At 39.6% G+C, this 21,276-nt stretch overlaps 1 protein-coding gene across 1 annotated transcript in view; it reads left to right on the top strand.

The window, feature by feature from the left end:
• FBN1 (fibrillin 1) overlaps window positions 1–21,276 on the top strand; it is a 158,706-nt gene that overhangs the window by 14,011 nt on the left and 123,419 nt on the right. Inside the window, exons 2-5 of the mRNA XM_075714469.1 lie at window positions 793–875; window positions 1,801–1,899; window positions 8,908–9,003; window positions 10,597–10,692. Coding sequence (XP_075570584.1) covers window positions 793–875; window positions 1,801–1,899; window positions 8,908–9,003; window positions 10,597–10,692 — 374 coding nt within the window. The remainder of the gene's footprint in view (window positions 1–792; window positions 876–1,800; window positions 1,900–8,907; window positions 9,004–10,596; window positions 10,693–21,276) is intronic.

Below are 21,276 nucleotides of genomic sequence, written 5' to 3' on the forward strand. Positions count from 1 at the left end.
ACCAATAAAATCACAATAGGAATAGTGTCATGTCCTGTCAGCTTTCATTGTAAACTCTAGTGCTATAGTTATTTGAAAGGGCAGATACAGATGAGAGGAATGGGTTGGAAAGAAAAATTCCTATGGATCCATCATTTAAGAAGTGCAGTAGGACCTTCATATTCATTTCACGGGACCCTATCTCTCTACATGCCCCCACATCCTTGATTTTTTTTTTTTTTTGATAGTAAGTCATTTTTGCTAATGAAGCATTTACATATTTTGGCTCATTTATTTGCCTAATGTCATAGCTGGCATGTTTCACTCGTACATACATACATAGTTTTGCTTATGGACAAAACAGAGAACGGTAATAGTGCTTTAGAGTAAAGAAGAGAAAGCAACATGGAGCTTAAAAATTATCATTCAAAGGGCACTTGATTTCCTCTGTGTTCACTAATGATGATGGATGTGATCCCTCATTTTGTGTTGAAATGGGAGTTTTGCTCAAAAACCCTCTATGCTACTTTTCCAGATATGGACTGACATGAGACAAGTTTTGCCCATTTTGTTCCTGTTGTTCATATGTTACTGATTTGATTTTGTGTTTATAATGTGATCTTCAATTTGTAAAAGTGTATGTTACCTAAAAAAACCCAACAACCGAAGGCGTACAGTTCTGCTAAAAACATACAACACTTCTAGTTTTAATTATTGAAATGTATATTGCAGTGATTTACTTTTTCCGTTTTCATGCCTCTACTTTTAAAACATATTTCTGAGTAAAAATAAGAATCCATCCTTTTTTTCCAGACCAAATGTGTGTGGATCACGTTACAATGCTTACTGTTGCCCTGGATGGAAAACTTTACCTGGTGGAAACCAATGCATAGTCCGTAAGTTAATCCAGTTGTATGTTATGACTGAGGTTTATCTTTGTTCCTCTGTGTCAGGGTATTTTTAATTGTATACCAGAGCTGAAATGTGTCTCTGTATGGTTTCAATAGCAGCTGTACATCATTTCTTTACCATTTTAAATATATTAAGCTAATATACAAAGTTTTGTGGGCTACAATACAGTGATGTGATACCAGTATTTAACAAAGGATTAATCTCATCCACATGTTCTGTTTAAGTCTGTGGTAAAGGGATCCAAGGGGTGTGTGGACTCTCAGGAGTGAGTAGCTGTGGAATATGTTAATCTATTTAAGTAAATGGAAGGAGACAACAGCATCGGGCCAGCAAGTACATTTGCTCTGCTTGTTTGGACCATATCCCTGAAATATATATGTATGGATATAAATACATACATGCATACATCATAGTGCTGTACGCGTATTCATGTTTAATGGTACAATGTACCAGAAATAATTATTAAAGGCACTTTGCCTAAGGCTGATAAGACCCTCTCCAGAGATACTGAGGCAACGTGCTGTCAGATGGGAATTATTATGCTCGTGTATGTCTGGTGCAGAAATAAAGGGAGCATTGTAATACTGCCTCAGTGCCATCCTTCCTCCAAGAGTAGTCTGGTAAAATGGACCACAGTTTCACTTTTCCAAGGAAATCTCCCTATATCTAGTATGGCCTGTGGCATGTTCCCAGGCCTTTTCATAAGAGATTGTGAAGGTCTAGGTTTTAGCTGTTCCCTACAGAGATGTGGATGAACAGGAGGAACTGTGTTGGAATCTTGTTGTATGCAATTTAACGAGTCTGTAGGTATTTATGTTACGGTGCTGAACGCATATTTTCTATCAGGTGTTTTTTATGTGTTTGGGGTTTTTGAAGCAAATTTTAAAGGCATTTATGTTTTCTTTGTAGCAATCTGCAGGCATTCCTGTGGGGATGGATTTTGCTCTAGACCAAACATGTGCACATGCCCAAATGGTCAGATAGCCCCCTCCTGTGGTTCAAAATCAAGTAAGTGTTTCTCCTGTGTCTTTGATATTGCTCTTCTGAGTCTGTGAAGCTACTAAGGTATGTAAGATAGTTCAGTGGTCAGTATTTAAGACAAATAACCTCTGAGTCACCAGACGTACTTTTGCCACAGGAAAGAAAGTGTAGCCTCCTATGATGAAACTGAAGAATGACTCAGAGGCTAGCTATTGGGGACACTCTTTTTTGCCAAATTAAAACCAAATTAGTTTTGTTGGAAGCTGCGTTCATTTGCTGGTTCGTAACACTAATTCCAGTCTTCCTTGCTTTCTGGAAGATGCCTTATCTCTATTCAGTGCTAGACATGCACACATGCACAGCACAAAAGTTGTAGTGATAGAGAGATGACTGTTGACAATTGGCTGAATTTGACTTGCTTTGTAATTCTGCTCTCATGTTGGGGGTTACTAAGCCAGACAGTATGCTGTATTTTACATACATAGGCCTACAAGTATTATAGCATTTCCTTGCCAGACTCAGTACATATCTTCTGAATCTAATGTTGCTGACCTTACTCAGGTGATACTTCTGTAGGTGCTAGAGGTACAGAACTGGTCAAGGTTTTTAAGTCGAACAGCTTTTCATCAGAAAAAAACAGATGCTTTGGAAATGAAACTTTTCAGAGAGATGACTTTTCCTAGAAATGTTTGGATTTCAGGTTTTCAAGGAAGGCTCCCCAGATCCCCAGAAAAAAATAAGTAAAATTAAATTCATTCAATGAACCAGATAGCTCAATGGCTAATCATGGGTGGAGTATCTGATATGAAGTAGGATTTTGCTTGGGATAGTTATCTCAGTTTGTATCTGAGATGCCAGCAGTAATCTGCACTATATTCTCATTTGAGTATGGTGCTTGTCTCTTAGACTATAGAAGATTTTGATTTTCATATAAAATGTGAAATTTCTGGGAAGAATTTTGGGGGAAACTCATTCCCACAAATGCCTATAACTATTTTGAACAACATATTAACTGAAGTCAGTGGGGGATGCACTCAGCTGAGGTCTGTAATATTATGCAAAATGTTCATGCTTTGAGTTCCAAATGTCTTTTCAGATTCAGCGTGTGGTCTGCTTTGCCCCTGTATTTTTTACCTTGCCATTTTTTCGCTTTCCTAGTTGATAAGAGTTTTCCCACATAACCGACCACTTCAGCTTGTGGCTTTAGCATCCTTTTCATGCAATAACCATGGAAAAACAATAACAACTGTGGAATGTAATGGAATGGCATGTACTAAAATGGTAAATATTGTTCTTTGTAGTTCAACCCCTTTCTCAGGCTCCTGTGATGTCTGTTAGGGAGAGGCCGGTGTGAGGAGGGTATGGTGCTATGGAGCTCCCAGAGAGTGCTGGAAGGAGGAAGGGTGCAAAATGCTGCACAAATGTGTGTGGTGGTGTGTTCCTGCCTCGGTTTGCAGCTACTGTTTCACCAGGTGCCTTAATCCTGTAAGCCAGTAAAGGAAAGTATGACCTTCGCCCAAGTCCCCTTCAGGGTACAGAAGGAGAGATATATCCCTACATCTGTTACATGCTTTGGCACCTTTGTAAAAGGCAGGAGCGAGAGGGCCTTAGTATTACCTCATTTTTTTTCTTGGGCCACACTGAAGTATTTTATGAGTCAAGACTTAAAAGAAAAACAGGGTATGAGTAAAGTTACAGTTCTTGTGTTTCTTTTTCTGAAATATTCTGCCACTGATCTCCATAGCTTTAGCCTTTATTGGAGTTGCACAGATAAATGGATGCAGAAGGACCTTACTAGTTTTTAATGAAGCAGCTTCTAAAGCCTTTATGACATGGTTATTTTTGTTGTTGACAATTACTTCTGCTTATGAATATTCTACTAATCATAAGCTTTAATCAGTGCTGACATTATTTTCCTTAGATTGCTACATAGGTTTGCCCACTTTTAAATGTTGCTTTTCTGTATGTAAGTATTAACACTTACAAATATACTAAGCAGTTGGCTTAAAAACGATATTGTTTATATCTTGTTTAATCAGTGCAATAATTTAAGATACGTTTTGTGTGTGGTCACATCACCTTTATTTATTAAAACAAACCAGTTCTAAAAGCAAAAGTGTCTTGAGTTGTTGTAGAGAGGAAAGACTCCACTGCCTCTGCGCACTCATGTGTAATAATATTTATGACCCAGCACCTCATTACAACTTATAGAACATTCACTTTCTCTAAGTCATTTTCTCTGTTGGCACTGTAGACAGAATCCATGAATACGTATTTATACAACAGACCACAATGACTTAGATCTGCTATTAGGAAACAAAGTAAACATAAACATAAAAAATACTCTTTGACGTCAAAGGGTTACTGTCAACTCCCATTGGTAACAATATTTTTCAGAATATGCATTCATGAAACCTTATTTTAATTACATGTTCTAACAAATGAGAAAAAAACTCTTATTAAAATAATAAAATCAAAAGTAGATGACATAAGTTTGTCACATTCAAAACAGAAATAACAAATATGAGTGAAAATACCATGATTTCTCAGGATTAAATGTATGGCTTCTGATATACGAGACGTGTCTGAGTCGTCTTTTGGGTATTTTAAGCTACGTGTGTTTCTAGTACTTAAGGAATCAGTAGTGGGCACAGGTTTTATAGCATGTACAACCATAGGTAGAAACTAAATTCACAGTGGCTCTTATAGACTGGTTGTCTGGTGGAATCAAATAATTAATGCAGATTGGAAAGCTTGTGGATTGGAAAGCAAAACAAAGCCTTCAAGTCTGATTCTTACGCAGGTCAGTTGTTGGGACTTTTCTGGTTACGAGTCAGCTTTAGGAATCTGATTTGTGGTTGAAAAGATCAACCGGTGGTTTTCTCAGCAGGGATTTTCATGACATCAATGAACTTGCTGGCTGAGTAGTGGTTATTTCTGTGTAATTAGTGAATTTTTGGGTGTGCTTACAGTAGGCTCGGAGATAAGATTGCCACGTGTGGAGGCATCCCCCCCGCTGGCTCTGATGTGTGTGGGTGGCTCTGGTGGTGCAGGTGCACGTGTGGGGAGATGTCCTACACCCTGTGGCGGCTGCTCTGCTCCCACCTCCCAAACCACCTGGGCCGTGGCTGCTTTGGCTTTGCCTGTTCTGTGCTGCAGCCGTGCCCCTGTTTGTGTTGCAGACATATCCTGCAGTCCTGCCATGTTGTTGGAGTTGCTGCTCTGCAGCTGTAGGAGTGGGGCGGCGAGTGAGGAGGAGGAGGAGGGTCTGTCCTTCGGCATCAGGCACCCCCCACCATCCCCAGGGTTATGGGTCAGGTGCGTCTCTGAGCTCAGCCGCTGGTTTTGCTTCCAACCTGTTGTAGTCAGGATGGCTTGGGCTGGCCTAAACAGGGAAGGCATTTGCTGACGGGGCTCTCTCTGAAGGAGGGGCGCCATGGCAGAGGCAGCGAGAGCTGCAGAGGGTGCTGGCGGTGGCAGCTGGCAGGGACAAGTATCTGTGCCCCCCTGGCAGGCCGGACACGCTGCCTGAGTGCAAAATGGAGCCTGCTCCGCTCCCCCTGCTAGCAGCTTCAGAGGCACCAGCCGAGGGCTGTGGTCTTCCTTGGAGACCGTGTGCTGTGGGAGGGGAGGCTGGAGCCTGGGCCCTTGGCTTCGCGCCCCGGGATCCCATTCCTCGGGGTGCTGTGGGAGATGTCTGTTCAGTGGCAGTAAAACCTGGGGCTCAGCCCCTTCCCTTATATTCTGCTGCTGTCAGAAGTGGTAAAAGGTCTTGAATTTTAAACGTTTCCAGAGTTTTCAAGGCTGCTGCGGGTTTTCTCAGCACCCCGGGAAGGCCTGCAAGGCCCACATCCCATCCCGGCGCTAGCTGCCATCTCCCTCCTGAGTCAGTCACTCGACAGAGGAAGCACGCTGAGCATCTGGGATGCGATGAGACCGTCATTCCTTGTTTACAGCTCCTGGCAGGCAAAGCCCTGCGTCATGCACAGCCGGGGTTGGGAGTGTTTCCTCGGCAGTGGCACAGAGAGACGAGAGGCGGCCGCTCCTCCCGGTGCCCGCCGGCCGGCCCTGCAGAGCGCCCGGGGCCTGAGGCGCTGGCCGAGCGGCTGGGCTGGCCTCCGCACCTGAGGATCGCAGACCCTCACGCCTCACGGTTTTTAGTGTGGGAGCGCAGGGTAGATGGCGTGTGTATTACCTTTCGGCTGCTTGGTGAGCTCCCGAACCTTTCGTGAGTGCTTGTGGTGTGATGGTGCTCTTGGTGCGGTGAAGGCTTTAGTCAGTTTTGCTGAGAATGTATTAAGAAAGTCAGGAACTGTTATGCTTGTGTGCAGCTTGTTGTTTCGCTTCGATAAACACCGCAAACGTTGCCCACACACAAAGCATGTGTGTGGGTGCATTTGGTCTCGCTGGCTCTTTCGCAGGTTTATAAAGCTGTGTTCCTGCAGTTACTCCTGCTTTGACTTCAGAAGTTTCCAGTGCAGACCGTTTACAGATAGGACCCGAAAGAGAACAATAATTGATTAAAAGCGGTAATTTATTAAAAGCAATAATTTATTAATGTTGTTAACATTTCCTGTGTATGCCGAGATCAGGCAAAGCTGTATGCATTGATTTACCAGCCTTATGGTAATTTCTCTGCTTTTTCCTTGAGTCTCTGTCAGTGTGATACCTTGAAACAGATTATTTCATTTACTGGAATATCTCTGCTGACATTAATGAAATTGTTGATATAGCTGAGAAAAGAGACTCTGGACCTGCATTAATATGCTACTTTTCAAAAATGCAATCTTAAAACCATCATCTGAGCTCCAGACAGCCTTCGCATGTGTTTCTATAAACTTTTGGAAGGGTAATATTTCAGAATAGTCTGCATGATTTTGGAAATACTATTTTCAACATTCCCTCAAAAGAGGGCAGAAAATAAATAATTAGTTTACTGACTGTATGTCACTGATTTTCCTGCATGGTAATAAGGAAGAAAGCTCACTCATTTTGAATGGCTCATTTTAATAAAGATGACTGGGTGTCCCAGCAGTCTCCCATAATGATTTTAGTTTAAAAAGGAGGAAGAAATATTTTACCTTGGAAAAGTTCCTTTAAGAAGCAGTAAGACAAATTATGGAAACTTTGTGTGTGTGTTATGTGTAAAACCACTCCTTAGCCCAGAATGGGGAAATATACTTTACTTTTACTTGAACAAATAATACGAAAATCATCACATAAGCTACTGTTAACCTTTTTATCTCGAATGTAGTTCAAACTATTTAAATGGCTTTGGTCTTCATGTGGGAATGGAAATTAGCTCTTGGCATAGCTTGCTCTAATTGAAATCAGTTTGTGGTTTTTAAGTTCCTTCCCTGCTTGACAGATGATATCATTTCCTATGCTTTTTGTAATCCCCTCTGTTTTTCTAAGATTGTATAAAGCTAAGTTGAACTACACATTTTAAAGTAACTATACACCTTTTTCTGACCTACTTAGGACATTGTCCAAAAATCTTCACCAGATATTCACTCTGTATTTGCAGACAATTTTACTTTTTGTTGAGGAACGTTAGTACATTTTTGTTGCCTGAAGTCCTGAAGTACATCCAAAGTAGAACAAAGATGTATCGTAACTATTAGACACATAAGAAATGTAAGATACAGTTTTTACTTTTATAATTGAAAAATTAAGAGTACCAGTGTTTTAAATATTAGATTGTTTTAAATCCTTTCTCCAGCTGTATGTTTAACTTCTGTTCTGTGGATTCATATTGCTATAGAAGGCAATACAATTACAATTATTATTTCTACTTGAAAATAAAACCAAAATTCCATTCACATACTTCTGAACTGTAAAAAGCCAAATGATGCTTAAGGGCTTTGTGCATCAGGAAAAATTCAGTGGTTGGCACGGCACCTGTTAGCGACAGGCTCCGGCAGGGCATGCGATTTCTGTTTTTTGGTCCTGGGCATTTCAGACAGCATGGTGTGGGTATCCAGTGCTCCATCACAATCTACTGACATACTGATCTGCCTGTAATCCTGTCGGGGGAGGGGCCTTTCCTGTGGTTCCTGTTAAGAGGGACACCATTTCCCAGCTGCTTACTGCAGTGCCTGCCCTGCTTCGCAGCTGTGTTGGACAGTGGGACCTGTAAGGAGGACTTCACTTTGGTGGGAGGCCTGCCTGATTCTCTATGCCTGATGAAGAGCCTGGCATACTTTAAGTTGTTCCTAACCCCTAGTTAAAACATGTATTTGTCCTTATTACTAGAAAAATGCAGCACAGACTTTTATGCTATACTGGCATGGGACTTAAGCTGCATGTTAATCATTGTAAGTGGTGGGGCTGGGGCTGGGGCTGGGGCTGAGGAGAGCGTGCTGCTGCTCCCCTGCCTCTGCTCCTTGCAGGGGAGCTTGTGGGCTCTGGGGCAGTGCTGTCTGTGAGCTCCGCAGCCCCCAAGCACTGCAGCCAGCAGCAGCTTTACCTGGAGATGGCGTGAGCCCACAGATGGCATACGGAAAGAAATCACTCTGTTATTTTTCCTTTCCGTGCAAGAAGTCCTACCTGGGCAGATCAGCTTCTGCTGTTCCGTGTATTGGCAGAACCGGGCTGTCTTCAGGAGCTTCCTCATGTGCTTTCCTTTAATACTTCCCTCCCCCATTGCCCAGATGATAAGACTCTCTTTCTTCGTGGTCATATCTGCCAGAAGTTTAGTACTTTTCCCTTATTGATGGCCTTTTTTCATCATTGCAAACTAGGAGACAAATTCTGTGGATTTATGCTCATATGAAATGCCTTTGACTTCAGTGAATAAGGGTGGTATCAAATTCTTGCACCATGTGCTATATTCCTTAGGAACTGTAAATCAATATCTTTTTCTGTACTGCCATTTTAACTATCTGTCCTAAAATACACACCCTTGGTTTCGAATACTGGTTTCTGCTCCATAGAATTAATCCCTAAAAAAAAAAAAAACCCCACCCCTTAGCAGACAGTTCAGTGTTTCTGACTGGCTTGATTTAACTGAGGAAAATCTTTTTTCCTTTCAAGTACAACACTGTAACATCCGGTGCATGAATGGAGGTAGCTGCAGCGATGACCATTGCCTCTGTCAGAAGGGATATACAGGAACACACTGTGGACAGCGTAAGTACACTTTTATTAGTGTAGGTACTGTGTACAGTTAAGTAATTCTGGGGTGTGTGGATTGGGCACCCTTTAGCACTAAATTTCAACTGATGTTGAGCTTGTTTTTGACCAGGTACAGTGGAATTTTACAGGAAAACACATGACTGGGTAATGAATGCTGAATGAATTCTTTCTGATCAGGACTATTAAAATAAACATCATGTGAATTCATAATAATTGGATATAACTTGATCCTGTAGTTCTCACACTACCATAATTCCCATTGACCTCCAGGGCTTTCCACTCACTAGAGCAATAGGCCATATATTTAGAATTTACATGGGATTCAATTTTCATCTTACAGACAAAATAAAGCTTTTTAATACAAAGCCTTGTTTTAATTTCAGGGGTTTGCTTCAGACTTAGCTAGTATGCTTTAGGAATTTTGCTCATTTTGATGTTGTCTTATTAGAGTTGATCATCGTATTTTTGATTTCCTCAATCAATCCTGAGCCAACAGCATTCCTGGATCCGCTGCTTGAAATCTCTCCCAAACTGACTCTGGTGGTCTCTTGCTCTTCTTGGCTGGAATGCTGTGAAGAAACTCAAATAAGGATGTAGACATTGCTTTTAACCAAGGCTGTCATGTTGCTATCTAGTGAACTATTGGTCTGACAGAGAAAATGTGTTTAGCTCATTTAATGAAAACCTGTTGTGCTCTGTCAAAATCAATGGCACACTATATATGAACTTCAGTGGGACCAGGAATTTACCCTAATAATCTGGAAGAGGATCACATGGTGAAAGGATTAAGAATTGTATTTCTGCCTTCTCTGTGAAATATCAAGTAGATAAAAGAGGATAAATGGAAACCTTCTTTTTACTGAAGTGAATGTGAAATGCAACAAAGAATAACATTACTCAATGAGCATCAAATTGTATTTTAAAGCTCTTTTTCATGTGAATTATATTTTCTGATTATTTTTGAGAGCAACTGCTTCTGGAGTTTATTATGAGGAAAACTGGGTTCTGAATCTAGTGACAGCATCATACAGGGGAAGAATATCTTGGATGAACTTAGTCAAAATAGGTATTGATTACATTTTGCTATCCTAGTTGATAGCATGAATTATTTAACATCATCAAACAGCCTTTTAATACTGGATTGTTTTTCTATTTGGTAGAGGAACAAATACATTTTTAAATTTGCTTCTGAATAGGGAAAAATTTTGAGGATTTAGAGATGAAATGTTCTTCTGCACGTTCTATCTGCAATCTCTACTATTTCAGTGTTTCTTTGTTGAAAGTTTGAAAGAAATGTTATTTTGAAGTTATGGAATTGTCTAGCCATCCCAAAGAGAAAGGCTCTGAGAGGTCAGAAAAGCTGTGATTGTTACTGTGATTATATTATGCTCCCTTGGAAAGATGAATTCATGATACTAATGAGGCCAGGAAATAGGAAAAGATCGTAAGTAGATTCTCAAAAATAAAGTATCCTGTCCTGTAATGTTTACCATTTTTACTAGTTTACCTCAGGTGGTCAAGTACATACTTTCGTGTCTTTCTGGAAATAGCTCAATAAAGATTACTTTTGCCTTGCCTCTGATACAGCTGTCTGTGAAAATGGATGTCTAAATGGAGGGAGATGCGTGGCTCCAAACCGATGTGCTTGCACATATGGCTTTACTGGACCCCAGTGTGAAAGAGGTATGTGCCCGAAAACAGTGGACAAAAATTGATGTTCCAGCTTGCTTAGTAGTAACTTAAAAATACGTAAATAATAATATGAAATAAAATATTTAAATAGTCATATTTTATTGCAGTCTATGAAAAAGATAAAATAGAATTAACATTCTTGTAGAATGCAATGTAAAGAAGCTTTACTGAAAGGAAAACTCCAATCTAAGAAAATTGTGGAGATACTAGTTACGGAATAACACAAATTAAAACTGTAACAGCTTTCCTAAATGGCATTTTTAATGAGAAAGAAAACTTTAGCATTGATTTAAAAACAAACAGTCAATCTTACCTTGTTCTGTGATTTTTATATATCACAAGCATTGATTGGTATGATTTTAATGGTTAGTTCTTCAGTTCACGGTAGGTTTACCAAGTGTCATTTTCTTTTCCTGGGGCAAAAATCCCCATTTATTTACTCTAACAGTAGGATTGTTGAGCGGTTACCTATTCTAATTTGAATTGCTTAGATTGGATTTGTTCGTTGCAAGACTGAAAATAAATTTTAAGTAGCATTTTTTAGCAATATGTGAGCTTCATAAGGATAGAGGCCAGGATAAAACACACATGCAACTGATTAAGGCCTTTCTTTTGTTTACTTTTTTGCTATCAAAACACTCCAATGGAAGAGGTGGCAAATAAAAAATATTGATAAGTGTTTTTACTCAAACTTCAGTTTCTAAGTCATCAGAACAGCTCTTTGTATTTCTGATACATTTGCTTACCAATGATAAGCAGCATCTTGCCTCTGTCTTTGGCATGTTTTGTTTTGGCAGAGTTTATTCAATTCTTCTTTCCATTTTGTACAGATTTATTTTTATCAATTTTAGCTTTTTATTTGCGTATCTGTAGTGGTAAACACAGCGGTTTCCAGATGAAAACACAGCTATGCCATCTTATCTGGTACAGATTTTTTTCAGGGTTATTAAACCAATTTAATGGTTCATTTGAGAGAGATATAGTGAACAATGTTTAGGTATAATCTTTCTGTTGAATTTTGTAATATTAAAAAAGAAAACATTTTCATTTGTTAGAGCTATCAATTGATCTGTTTAGTTGGAAATTCACACATAATACTCATACAATAGGTTGCGTTACATACCTATGAACCTGGGGCAGAATAGACATTAATAACCTGATTTTGGGTTTGCATGTTGGGATGTGCTTAGCACATGAAATTTCTGACAGTCAGTGTGTCAGATGATCACTGCTGTCGGTGCTGCACCTGGAGTAACGGTTGGTGTTTTTATATGGGCAGCAAATCAGCAAATCTTAGGGGACCAAAGCTTTTTGTTCTGTGCTAGAGCAGATGGTAGGATGAAGCAGGTAGTTCCTGCACTCCCCACAGCAGATAAAATTGCTGTGTTGGCACTGTGTGAAGTCTTGCCAGTTGTTCACTCAGGTTGTAAAAGTAGTTGAAACTGATGGTGAAGTTTTTCTGAAGATTGAAAAGTAGCTCTGTTCTGAATCTTGGGATCTCACTGCTGGAGAGGAGTAAGAGGAATGGAAAATTAGGTTAAAAATCCTAAGTTTGAAAGGAATAAAGGTAAAGAGTGTACTGAATATTACTGCAAAGGCTTTGAATTTCCGGCAATGACTGCTTGTTCTCCATGGGTGAAGTGTTTGAGCCTTCAGTCTGGTGAGGAGGTGTAAAGTGCAAGTTCAGAAGAACATGGTTCAATGCTGCTTTTATGTTGCCTGATCTGGGACCAGTCTGACTCCACCTCATTAGGGCACGTTTCAAGGCTGAAGCCTGCTAACAGCTTCAGTCCTGTCCCTCAGGGCTCCTGCCTTGTGTCGGGTGGAGTGAGAAACTGGTGACACAGAGCCATTTGAGCCAAATCATGCCGTCATGAAATCCCATGCATGTTACTGAGCACAATTGAGGTGGAAATCTGTAACTTACATACCTCGTCCGGAGGCGGTTTTTACTTAGAACATGTGTTTGATTCTATAGTTATCAATAAAAGAGAAAATAGACATTAATGAGCTGTAGTATTTCTGGCTAATGCTCACTGCAGTATTGAGGCCAAATGATAGTCATATCTTCCTAGAAAACCTCTGAAATTTGGCTTCTTTCACAGAGATTTCCTGCAGCCTCTCTACCTAGCTGAGCTAATATGTTCCCCTCCTCTAAAAAGGGTGTGGTGGGTTTTGGTCCCAGAATCACATTATGCCATCAGAAAAACTTTTTCTGAAGATAACTTTTCAAGTATAAGCTAATGTTGGTCTTAGAATAACTTGCATTGTTCAGCACATGCACCTGTGTGGTCATTAGGGAGTTGTCTGGCTGCATATGATTTTACACATCTGTCAGCTAAGTAAGAGGTCCATATTTTGAATCTAGCTTTGGAAAGTTATGTGGATTTGTGACACTCCCTGGTGGGCTTCTGATGTATATGTGGATGGATGTTATCCAGTAAATTGACAAGATTCATGCCTTGTAGAGTAAAACTGTGTCTTTTTTAGAAAGAAAAAGAAAGGGGGTGGAGGAAAAGAACAAAACAAACCCAAAGCATCTCTATGCGCGGGGGGAAGGGAGGGGAAATTACTCAAGAGAAATAGTCTCTTAAACTATCCCATTTCTGGGGAAAGCAGGAGAGGCAGATTGTTTTGAAAACACCATTTCTGGATATAAATGTAATGTGAAGTGATACAGTTTTGTGGCATGCACGTTATCCATCTGTTTGGCTGTGGTTTGACTTCTAGGTTATGCCATGCCACAAGCTAACAGTGATGTAAGTAATTTACTGCTGCATATCACGCAGTGCTTTTCTCTACAAGCGTCAACTAATAGTAACAGTCACATAGTGTTTGTGGCACGTATGTCACAGACCAAAGAATATTCCAGCCTTTGCTGCATATGTCATAGCTTAGAACTGTCTTGAATAAAACAATGTTGAGGCAACCAAATTCATGGGGCTTATTCCAATAATTTGATATGGAAAACAATTAAAATGTTGCAGGTGGTTGTAGCAAAGTTAGAGCCAGTTTCTTGCATCCAGAGGCAAGTTGTGTAGTTCTGTGTCTACTGTTTTAAGTAGTTTTTCCATCCATTTGGTCCATATTTGAAATACAGATTAGCCTGATTGGTATTACCTCAGTAAATGCCGACCATATGATTGTTAATGAAGATCTACAAGACTGCTGTGTAGGTCAATAGCTTAAAATAAATGCGCAATGAAAGGGCTTTATCTGGTGAAAGACCTGCTGCTTTCACAGTGCAGTGAACTCCATCAAATTTGTGGCATGAGTGTTTTTTATGTATTTATTCAGTCATTCTTTGAGAGGGTAGCAGCTGACCTTGGACAGTTTTGGCACACAAATTGCTTTTTGTGTGTCTTAGAAGTGTTAATGATGGTATAAAACACTACAAACATGAGCAAAAGAAATTTTTAGATTCATTATTATCAATGGAGTCCCTCTTCATGTTCTGGGAGTATGTACCATGTCAGTGGTGAGATATGCTTCATCAGAGCTGCATTGATAACTGTAGCATGGTCGAAAGCGGTACTCGTGTATCATTAGCTCCTAAGCTGTTGTGTATGGTGTTTGGCACTTTTCCAGAGCAGGGGAAGCCTCCTGGGCATACTGTCAAGTATATGCAGGTGTATCGTTAAGTACAACAGACCTGGCTTTTCTGTGGGATAATGTTCATCAAAAAGGTGAACTTGACATAAGCTAAACAGTAAAAGTGTAGTGGAGTTGGAAATGCTTCCTACAGCAATTTAAGAGACATCTAAAATGCATAGTCCAGAAAGGAAAATATTTCATGGATATTAGCTCAGTTAAAATTTGAACTTCAAGGATTCCTTCTGGAAGGTGCTGAGTCCTCTGGCTGTGATCCAGTGGTGGGTTTTGACATGCATTTAAATTCAAACCTGAGATGTCAATATGCTTGAAATTACGCAAGTGCTTAAGGGCTTTGCTGGATTTTGGCCCAAGCTTTCAGAGACAGTTAAGATCTGAGAGGTGCACTCAGCTTTTAGCGTATCATTTAGTCATATTGTTAATGAAAAGAAATCACAGGTAACAGAAAATGAAGATGGAAGCAAAGCAAAATTTCTACAGGTTAAAAACTGGATGCCGTCTTTACGCCATTCGACTTTTAATGCTGAATAACTTGCGTGAGTTACAGATTTTGCAGTTCCTTTTAGAGTTGCTGAAGAGATTGAGAGCAGAGACTTAGCTTATGTTCCCCTTAGGATGATTGAGAACATCGACAGCTCTTTTTATTGTCTATAAAAGAGCCTCGGGGATTTAGCTGGCTATGTGAGATGCCCACATTTAGGTCATGTGAAAAGATCCCTATGTTGTGCACTTTTTGAAAGTCCAGAGGAAGAAGTCATGTTAGAAGCTCAGAGGGATCAGACATCCCTATCAGATTTGGTAGAAGTGTGTCCTCCAAACCTGTGCATAAAAGCTTTCTTGACTCTTTGAATCTGTGTCTCTTTGGACATTTGGTTGATTATACTTTAAGAGGGTGAATTCTATACGATATAAAATTGTACATTGCTGTTATCCTTGTATTGCAAAAATGCAATGAAATGTGTTTTTCTTTTTCTGTCTGGATCCATTTAGAGGAACACAGTGGAAGCTTAGAACGTGTAACAGCCCTGTTTGTTTATTTGAATGCTTGTGACAACATCAGGGGCTCAATCCTGCTGCATTTTGGAGTTTTGCCACTCGCTTCGCATAGGAGCAGAATTGGGCCTGATGTAGTTCAAATATTAAAAAAGTACCACGTGCGTTTTGTTTTTTTCTGGACTCAGAATATGAGCAAATGATTGCTTTTTCTTCAAACAGAGTCGTTTCTGTACTGCTCTCTTCATGGCAGGAATTTTTGCATAATTTTTAATTATATTTGGCCATTATTAAAAGTTCCCAGAATTAATGCCATATGTAAAAATATCTTTCCCAGAGCCTCTCTATGAAAGTGCAGCCGCTGAAAGTGGTCGAGAGTAGTGTAGTGCTGTGTATATTTTTTTCCTTCTAAATATTACAACGGGTAGAATGTTTTCACAAAGAGGACACTGCACCCCTTAGTGTGCCCCGTCTCTGGTATTTAGTCTAAATGGAAAGTAAATAACAAAGTGTAGATAGCAGTAAAAGTATGTTCCCAAAGCCTTATGTTGCATTTAAAGTAGTATTGTAGCATATGGTAGCTGGCAAACATTTGAATAAACTTGATTTCTGTAGCTGTCTTCCAAGAAACACATCTGTTGACATAGACATGTAGTTTCTGCAGCCCTGTAACATGAATGCATGGACAGTATTATAGCAGCAAACTAAAGGATGGCTAAGCTTGAAGGCCTGGAATAAGGATTCTTGCACACAATTTTCCCCCTGAAAAATTATGAAAAATGGCTTCAGGCTGAAAGTAGATACATTCAGTCTCAGAGTGATGTTCTGCCTTTAAAATAATTTTAATACATGTTGCCACCCTTGATGTCTTTCAGTTTTAAAACAAAAATTCAGTATCCGTGTCTTGGATTATCTTTTCTATAAAAGGGGTTGAGATAAATGGATGAGGCATTCTTTAATTTTTAAAATTGAAGCTGCAGCTTCATGGTGGAGAAGTCATCCTCTGCAGAATAACTATGTGTGAGTTAAGATGGTTTATAACACTTAGCAATACAATCTATAGATCTTTGGATCAGAACTCAGTACTAAGCTCAGTCTGTTATTTAATGCCAAAAAGCATTTTTAGGATCTTGTGTATGTGGAGGCTTTTATCCATTGTTCTGCTCCTTGCAAATATACCCTGTAACCAGTCCTGTGTTGCTTGCTCTATGCTTTGTGCATCTCAAAATCCCACATAGCAAGTTTTAAAATGTTTCTTCAGATATATACTTAAAGCTTAATCACGATCGATAAATGATTCAGTACATATGGGCTTAGGTCTCTTGTGAGATGTGAGGGCTCCAACTTTTGTACATGAAGCTGAACATTTACATTTTGTTCCAAATTGAGTTTTGATTTCAGTCAAACAAATCCAAATCCAAAGTTTTCATTCAACTATTTGGCAGCCCTTTCTGTATTTCCATGCCTTCTTGATTGGCTGCTAAGGGCACTGACCTTTAGATGTGCAGTAAGGTATTATTTGGACTTGTTTTTGTTTTGATTTGATTTCAATTGTAGCAGTGGAGATGCATACAAATTTAATCACAAATTGAGGAGCCCCTATTTTGGTATAAATTATAATACAAACATTTGAACAAAATAGCTGTGTTGTTCTAATCTGTAAGATTTGATTCTTGCATGTAGGGCATTGAAGGGACTCACATGAGAATCACTGAGATGGTTCTCCTGGTACTGCAGACAGCTTTGTTGTGGAACCTGACGCCTGCCTCCAGGTGTGTGGGCAGCCTAAGGCACGTGTTTGCTATGCAGGAAATTCAGTTCTGCTGACATGCAGACAGGGGCTGAACCTTGCGCTGGCTTTGCTCGTGCGTGGTACTTGCAGTCTGCCTTGTAGTGTCTTAAGAAATGAAGAGGTGGAGGCCTGTGCTTTCATCAAGAGGTTTTGTTGAAGTTATATACACAGAGAGATGTCTATGTTTGTTTGGTTATGGGACGTTACATTAATACAGATATGACTTTTATATACACAGTGCAGGCAGTTGAAAGATATAACTTCCCTTAACGGCCTGCACTGCCAGATCTGTGCTCTGTGGAGCTCTAGGGAGAACTGGGAAGAATCTGTCTGATGTGTTGTATCATGAAAGTCAGATTTTTTTGTGTGTGTGTAAAGATCGACTCAGCTTTTATTGGTTTTGATTGTCATTGCAGCACACTGTTGCATTTGAGGCCTTCAGAATAAGTGTCTTCAAGCTGTTCTTGCTCTCTTAGTACCATTGTATGCTCTCTTAGTACCATTGTAACATGCCCATTTTCCTAATTTCAGCTACCTCCCAATTCCTGGATCACTACAAAACTTGTAGAACATAAAATAGCTGAGCACAACTAATTTCTCAAGGAGCTTTCCATAGAAAAGGTGCTTTTGAAATGGTGTTTCCTAGAATTGAATATGATACAGGGAATGAGTAAATGCAGCTGAGAGCTTATCTAACAGTGCCCACTTAGCCATTTATGGAGAAAAATGTTCCTTCCTCTCTGAGCTGCAATATGTTTTGATATAAGAAAGCACAGCTACCTGAAATCTTTTCATTTGTTACAGTGAAAACAAATGTTTTCCTTGTGAATCACCCTGAAATTTTATGTGAATGTTTTCCATTCATACCATTTTTTCTTATTGAGCTGCTAAGCTGAAGATTTTTGTTGCAGTTGCAACAGAAAAAATCAAGTATCAGTATGTACGATACCTCAGTCAAGTCTGTGTTATGGACTTCATTTTTTCTTTGTGTGTATGTTTTTAAAGTGATCTAAAACTTTCATGATGGTCAGTTCTAACAAAAGAGAACCTCTTTTAAAACATCATAGATCATACCTAACGCAATGATAAACTGACAAGGGCATTTCCAAGTAAAACATTTCTTTTATGTAGGTCAGCTGCAAAATGCTAATGAAAACGCATCTTAAGCAGAGGTGCTCAAAATGGTCAGTGCAACTGTTTTGTCACATGTAAGTTTCCTTGCAACGTATTTGTAACACAGTCAATGAAATGTCTGTAAAAATCAAAGCTTTTCTAAAGTAAACTGTTACATTTAGAAAGATATCTCATATCCTATCTCAGCATAAAAGTTGCAAAAAGGTATAGGAAATAACTACCTAAGAGCAGCTGTAAGGACAGTCGCATTCACACTTCCAATTGGCCTTGAGAAGTTTACGAATAATGACTGAATGTTTTTTATATTTTTTTTTTTCAGTGACAGCTTGTACGGTTTGGCACTCTAGAGAAACAGTGTAGGGAAAGAAGAGAGGCCTAAATAAGGTCTGAAAAGAAAGGAGCCCTAAGAGAAAGATCACTCTCCAAATTCTGCTCTGCTGTAAAACAGAGTCTAGCTTTGCACTCCTTATCCAGAAAAAACTCCTTTTGGAAAAAGGTGGAATTTCCTTATGTAAAGAAACCAAGATTCAATATTTCTCTTTGTAGGAAGATGTGTAAAGGCTAGGGATAAGTAATTAAAAAAAAAGCATGAGAGTTATTAAAAGTGTGTGTGTGTACACACACATATACACACATACAGTTTTATTTTTTAAGAATGGAAATATGAAACCTTGTAAGCACCTGATTTTTGATTGTGATCTTATTTACTATGTGTCTATTCTGGGTATTACCCAGGCTAAACTAGCACAGGTAGGTTAACATAACTGCAGTCTGCTGTGCTGTAGCCTTAATTTCTTTTTGTGGTGGTGTAACTCAGATTACAGGTCCCATCCTGAAGGAGTGGCCTTTGCACTGTTTTCCTTGATCCTGAATGTTTAACTTAGTGTGTGACTCTGTTTTTAAAAAGCATTTAACTCAAGTAAGCCTGGCTTACCAAGTATTCTTGGTCATGTTCTATAGTGGCCCCATCCTCATCATTTATGTTTTTTGCAAAGTATACCCAGTGGTTGCCAGGAGTTTCAGTACTGTCCCTATTTCCTCCTTACTCCAATACAGAGGTGCTGACAGTCATAGGGAAACTGGAGCTTAGCACAAACGTGTATGCTCGCAGTTCTCGCCTCCTTGGGGAAGTGGTGGCTGGTGGCTGATGTTTTCATTCTGCACCACTACACACAGCATGGGACAAAGCCCCTGCTCTGCTGTGCTGAAGCAGGAGAAGGATCCTTGCTAGCATTGCAGCAGTGGTAATAAATTCAGTGGTATTTTATTAGACATTTTCTTTCTTGTTTCTGTATACACAGCAATCTCTTAGTGCTCTTCAGTCTCAATATTAAGCCATCGGTTTTTGCCGTAAGTCCTTTTACATTGGTCCCGCTGCTTACAATGGCTCCACTGAATCTATCGATAGAAGGGTTTTCAGCAAGGCTGGGGAAGTCAGTTTATCTCCAGCAAAAACAGATAGCGCACTGAAATGGACATCTACTATTTAGTGGAGTGACTCCTACCTATCAAAGAACGTATTTACATTTTTTTAAAAATAGAGCCGTAAGAATTACAGGGGGGAGAGAATAATTTCTAACAGTATTTCACCTTACAGAATTGCTTAGCATGGAAAGGACCTCTTGAGATCATCTAGTCCAAGCCCTCTGCTCAAGAGGGATCAGCTAAAGCGGGTTGCCCAGGACAGTGTCCAGCCACCTTCTGGGAAATATGTTAAAATATATGTTAGTCTGTGATTTGGTACACCTCCAACTATATCATTCAGACCCGCTAGCCATTTAAGGAAGATCCTGTGCTAACATTGTCAAAGCAGTCATAATCCTTAATGCTTTGCTTTTTTTCTTATTTGTGTGTTCTACTATCTAGAGGGCGTTTGTCCTGTGGCAGCGATTGATTGAGTGGTGTGAAATGAAAGCACATGTTATGCTGATCATTTCTAGTGTACTTGCCTAATAAAATTCTAAAAATGGAAGAGTTAGTTTAAAAATTTAAAATAAGCTGACAAAATTACAGTGGTTCATGGGGTGTGGGATAGGGAATGGTTTTAACTCCTAGTAGTAACACTAGTAACTATTAACTCCTAGTAGTAACACTAGTAACTACAGACACACTGTCACGGGAATTTTCCTATTTGCACTTGACACTGGCTGTACTTACCCACTTGTCACTTAAAACAAAAAGATGGGGAGACCCATTAGGTACTTGACTGATAATTTCACCTGATTTAGGAGGAAACTGGGTCCCTTGGTGATGGGAGATTTTAGGATCTCAAAAGCTCCTATGTCTGTTTAAGTTTCTGAGAACTACAGCAATAAATGAAACAGTAAACATACAGTGGAAAGAGCATGCGGTGTACTTTCTTCAAAGTGCAATGAAGGTGGATCTTAAAGTGAGACACCTTGAACTGCTTCTTCAAGGGCCATTGGACTAGTCTCTGTGCTGGAGTAATATGTCCAGACATCTTAGTTCAGTTGAGCAGTGCAGTGACAGAATACTACTTGAGCTTGAAATGTTTATAAGAGGTAATAGTAAAACCAGTGAGCAGTGAATTATAATTGTCCTGCTGAGCTATGATGAAAGCCTTTATGAGAATCTCCATGTCCCAGTGGGACAGTATGGGTGGTAACTTGGAGAGATTCGCAAAATGGTAGTATGACAGCTTTACAGTTGGATTAATACAGGCTTCAAAACAAACCACAGGGTCAAAAATTACTTCCAGGCTGCTGGCTTTAAAGGCAAAAAGATCTACCATTGAAATGGGCAATTAAAAAACAGGTAAGTTATACATAGCTGTGAAAGCAGAGTCAATGCTAGATTACTTGGGCTCCAGTAACCTTTAAGATAAGATGTAATTTAATGATGCAGATACTATGTCTGGAATTGAATTGTACCACATGGTGTGAATTATTCCAGTTCCTTGATTCTTGAAGTGAAGAGTAAAGGAGTAATAAGAGGACAATTTCTGAGCTTTTTGAGGGATTGAAATAAGGAGAGGGTAATGTTTTAATACACTGGAATTGGGTAGATTTGTAGGGGCTCGTAAA

Source organism: Pelecanus crispus, chromosome 7 (assembly GCF_030463565.1).
Source record: "Pelecanus crispus isolate bPelCri1 chromosome 7, bPelCri1.pri, whole genome shotgun sequence".
Classification (NCBI taxonomy): domain Eukaryota; kingdom Metazoa; phylum Chordata; class Aves; order Pelecaniformes; family Pelecanidae; genus Pelecanus; species Pelecanus crispus.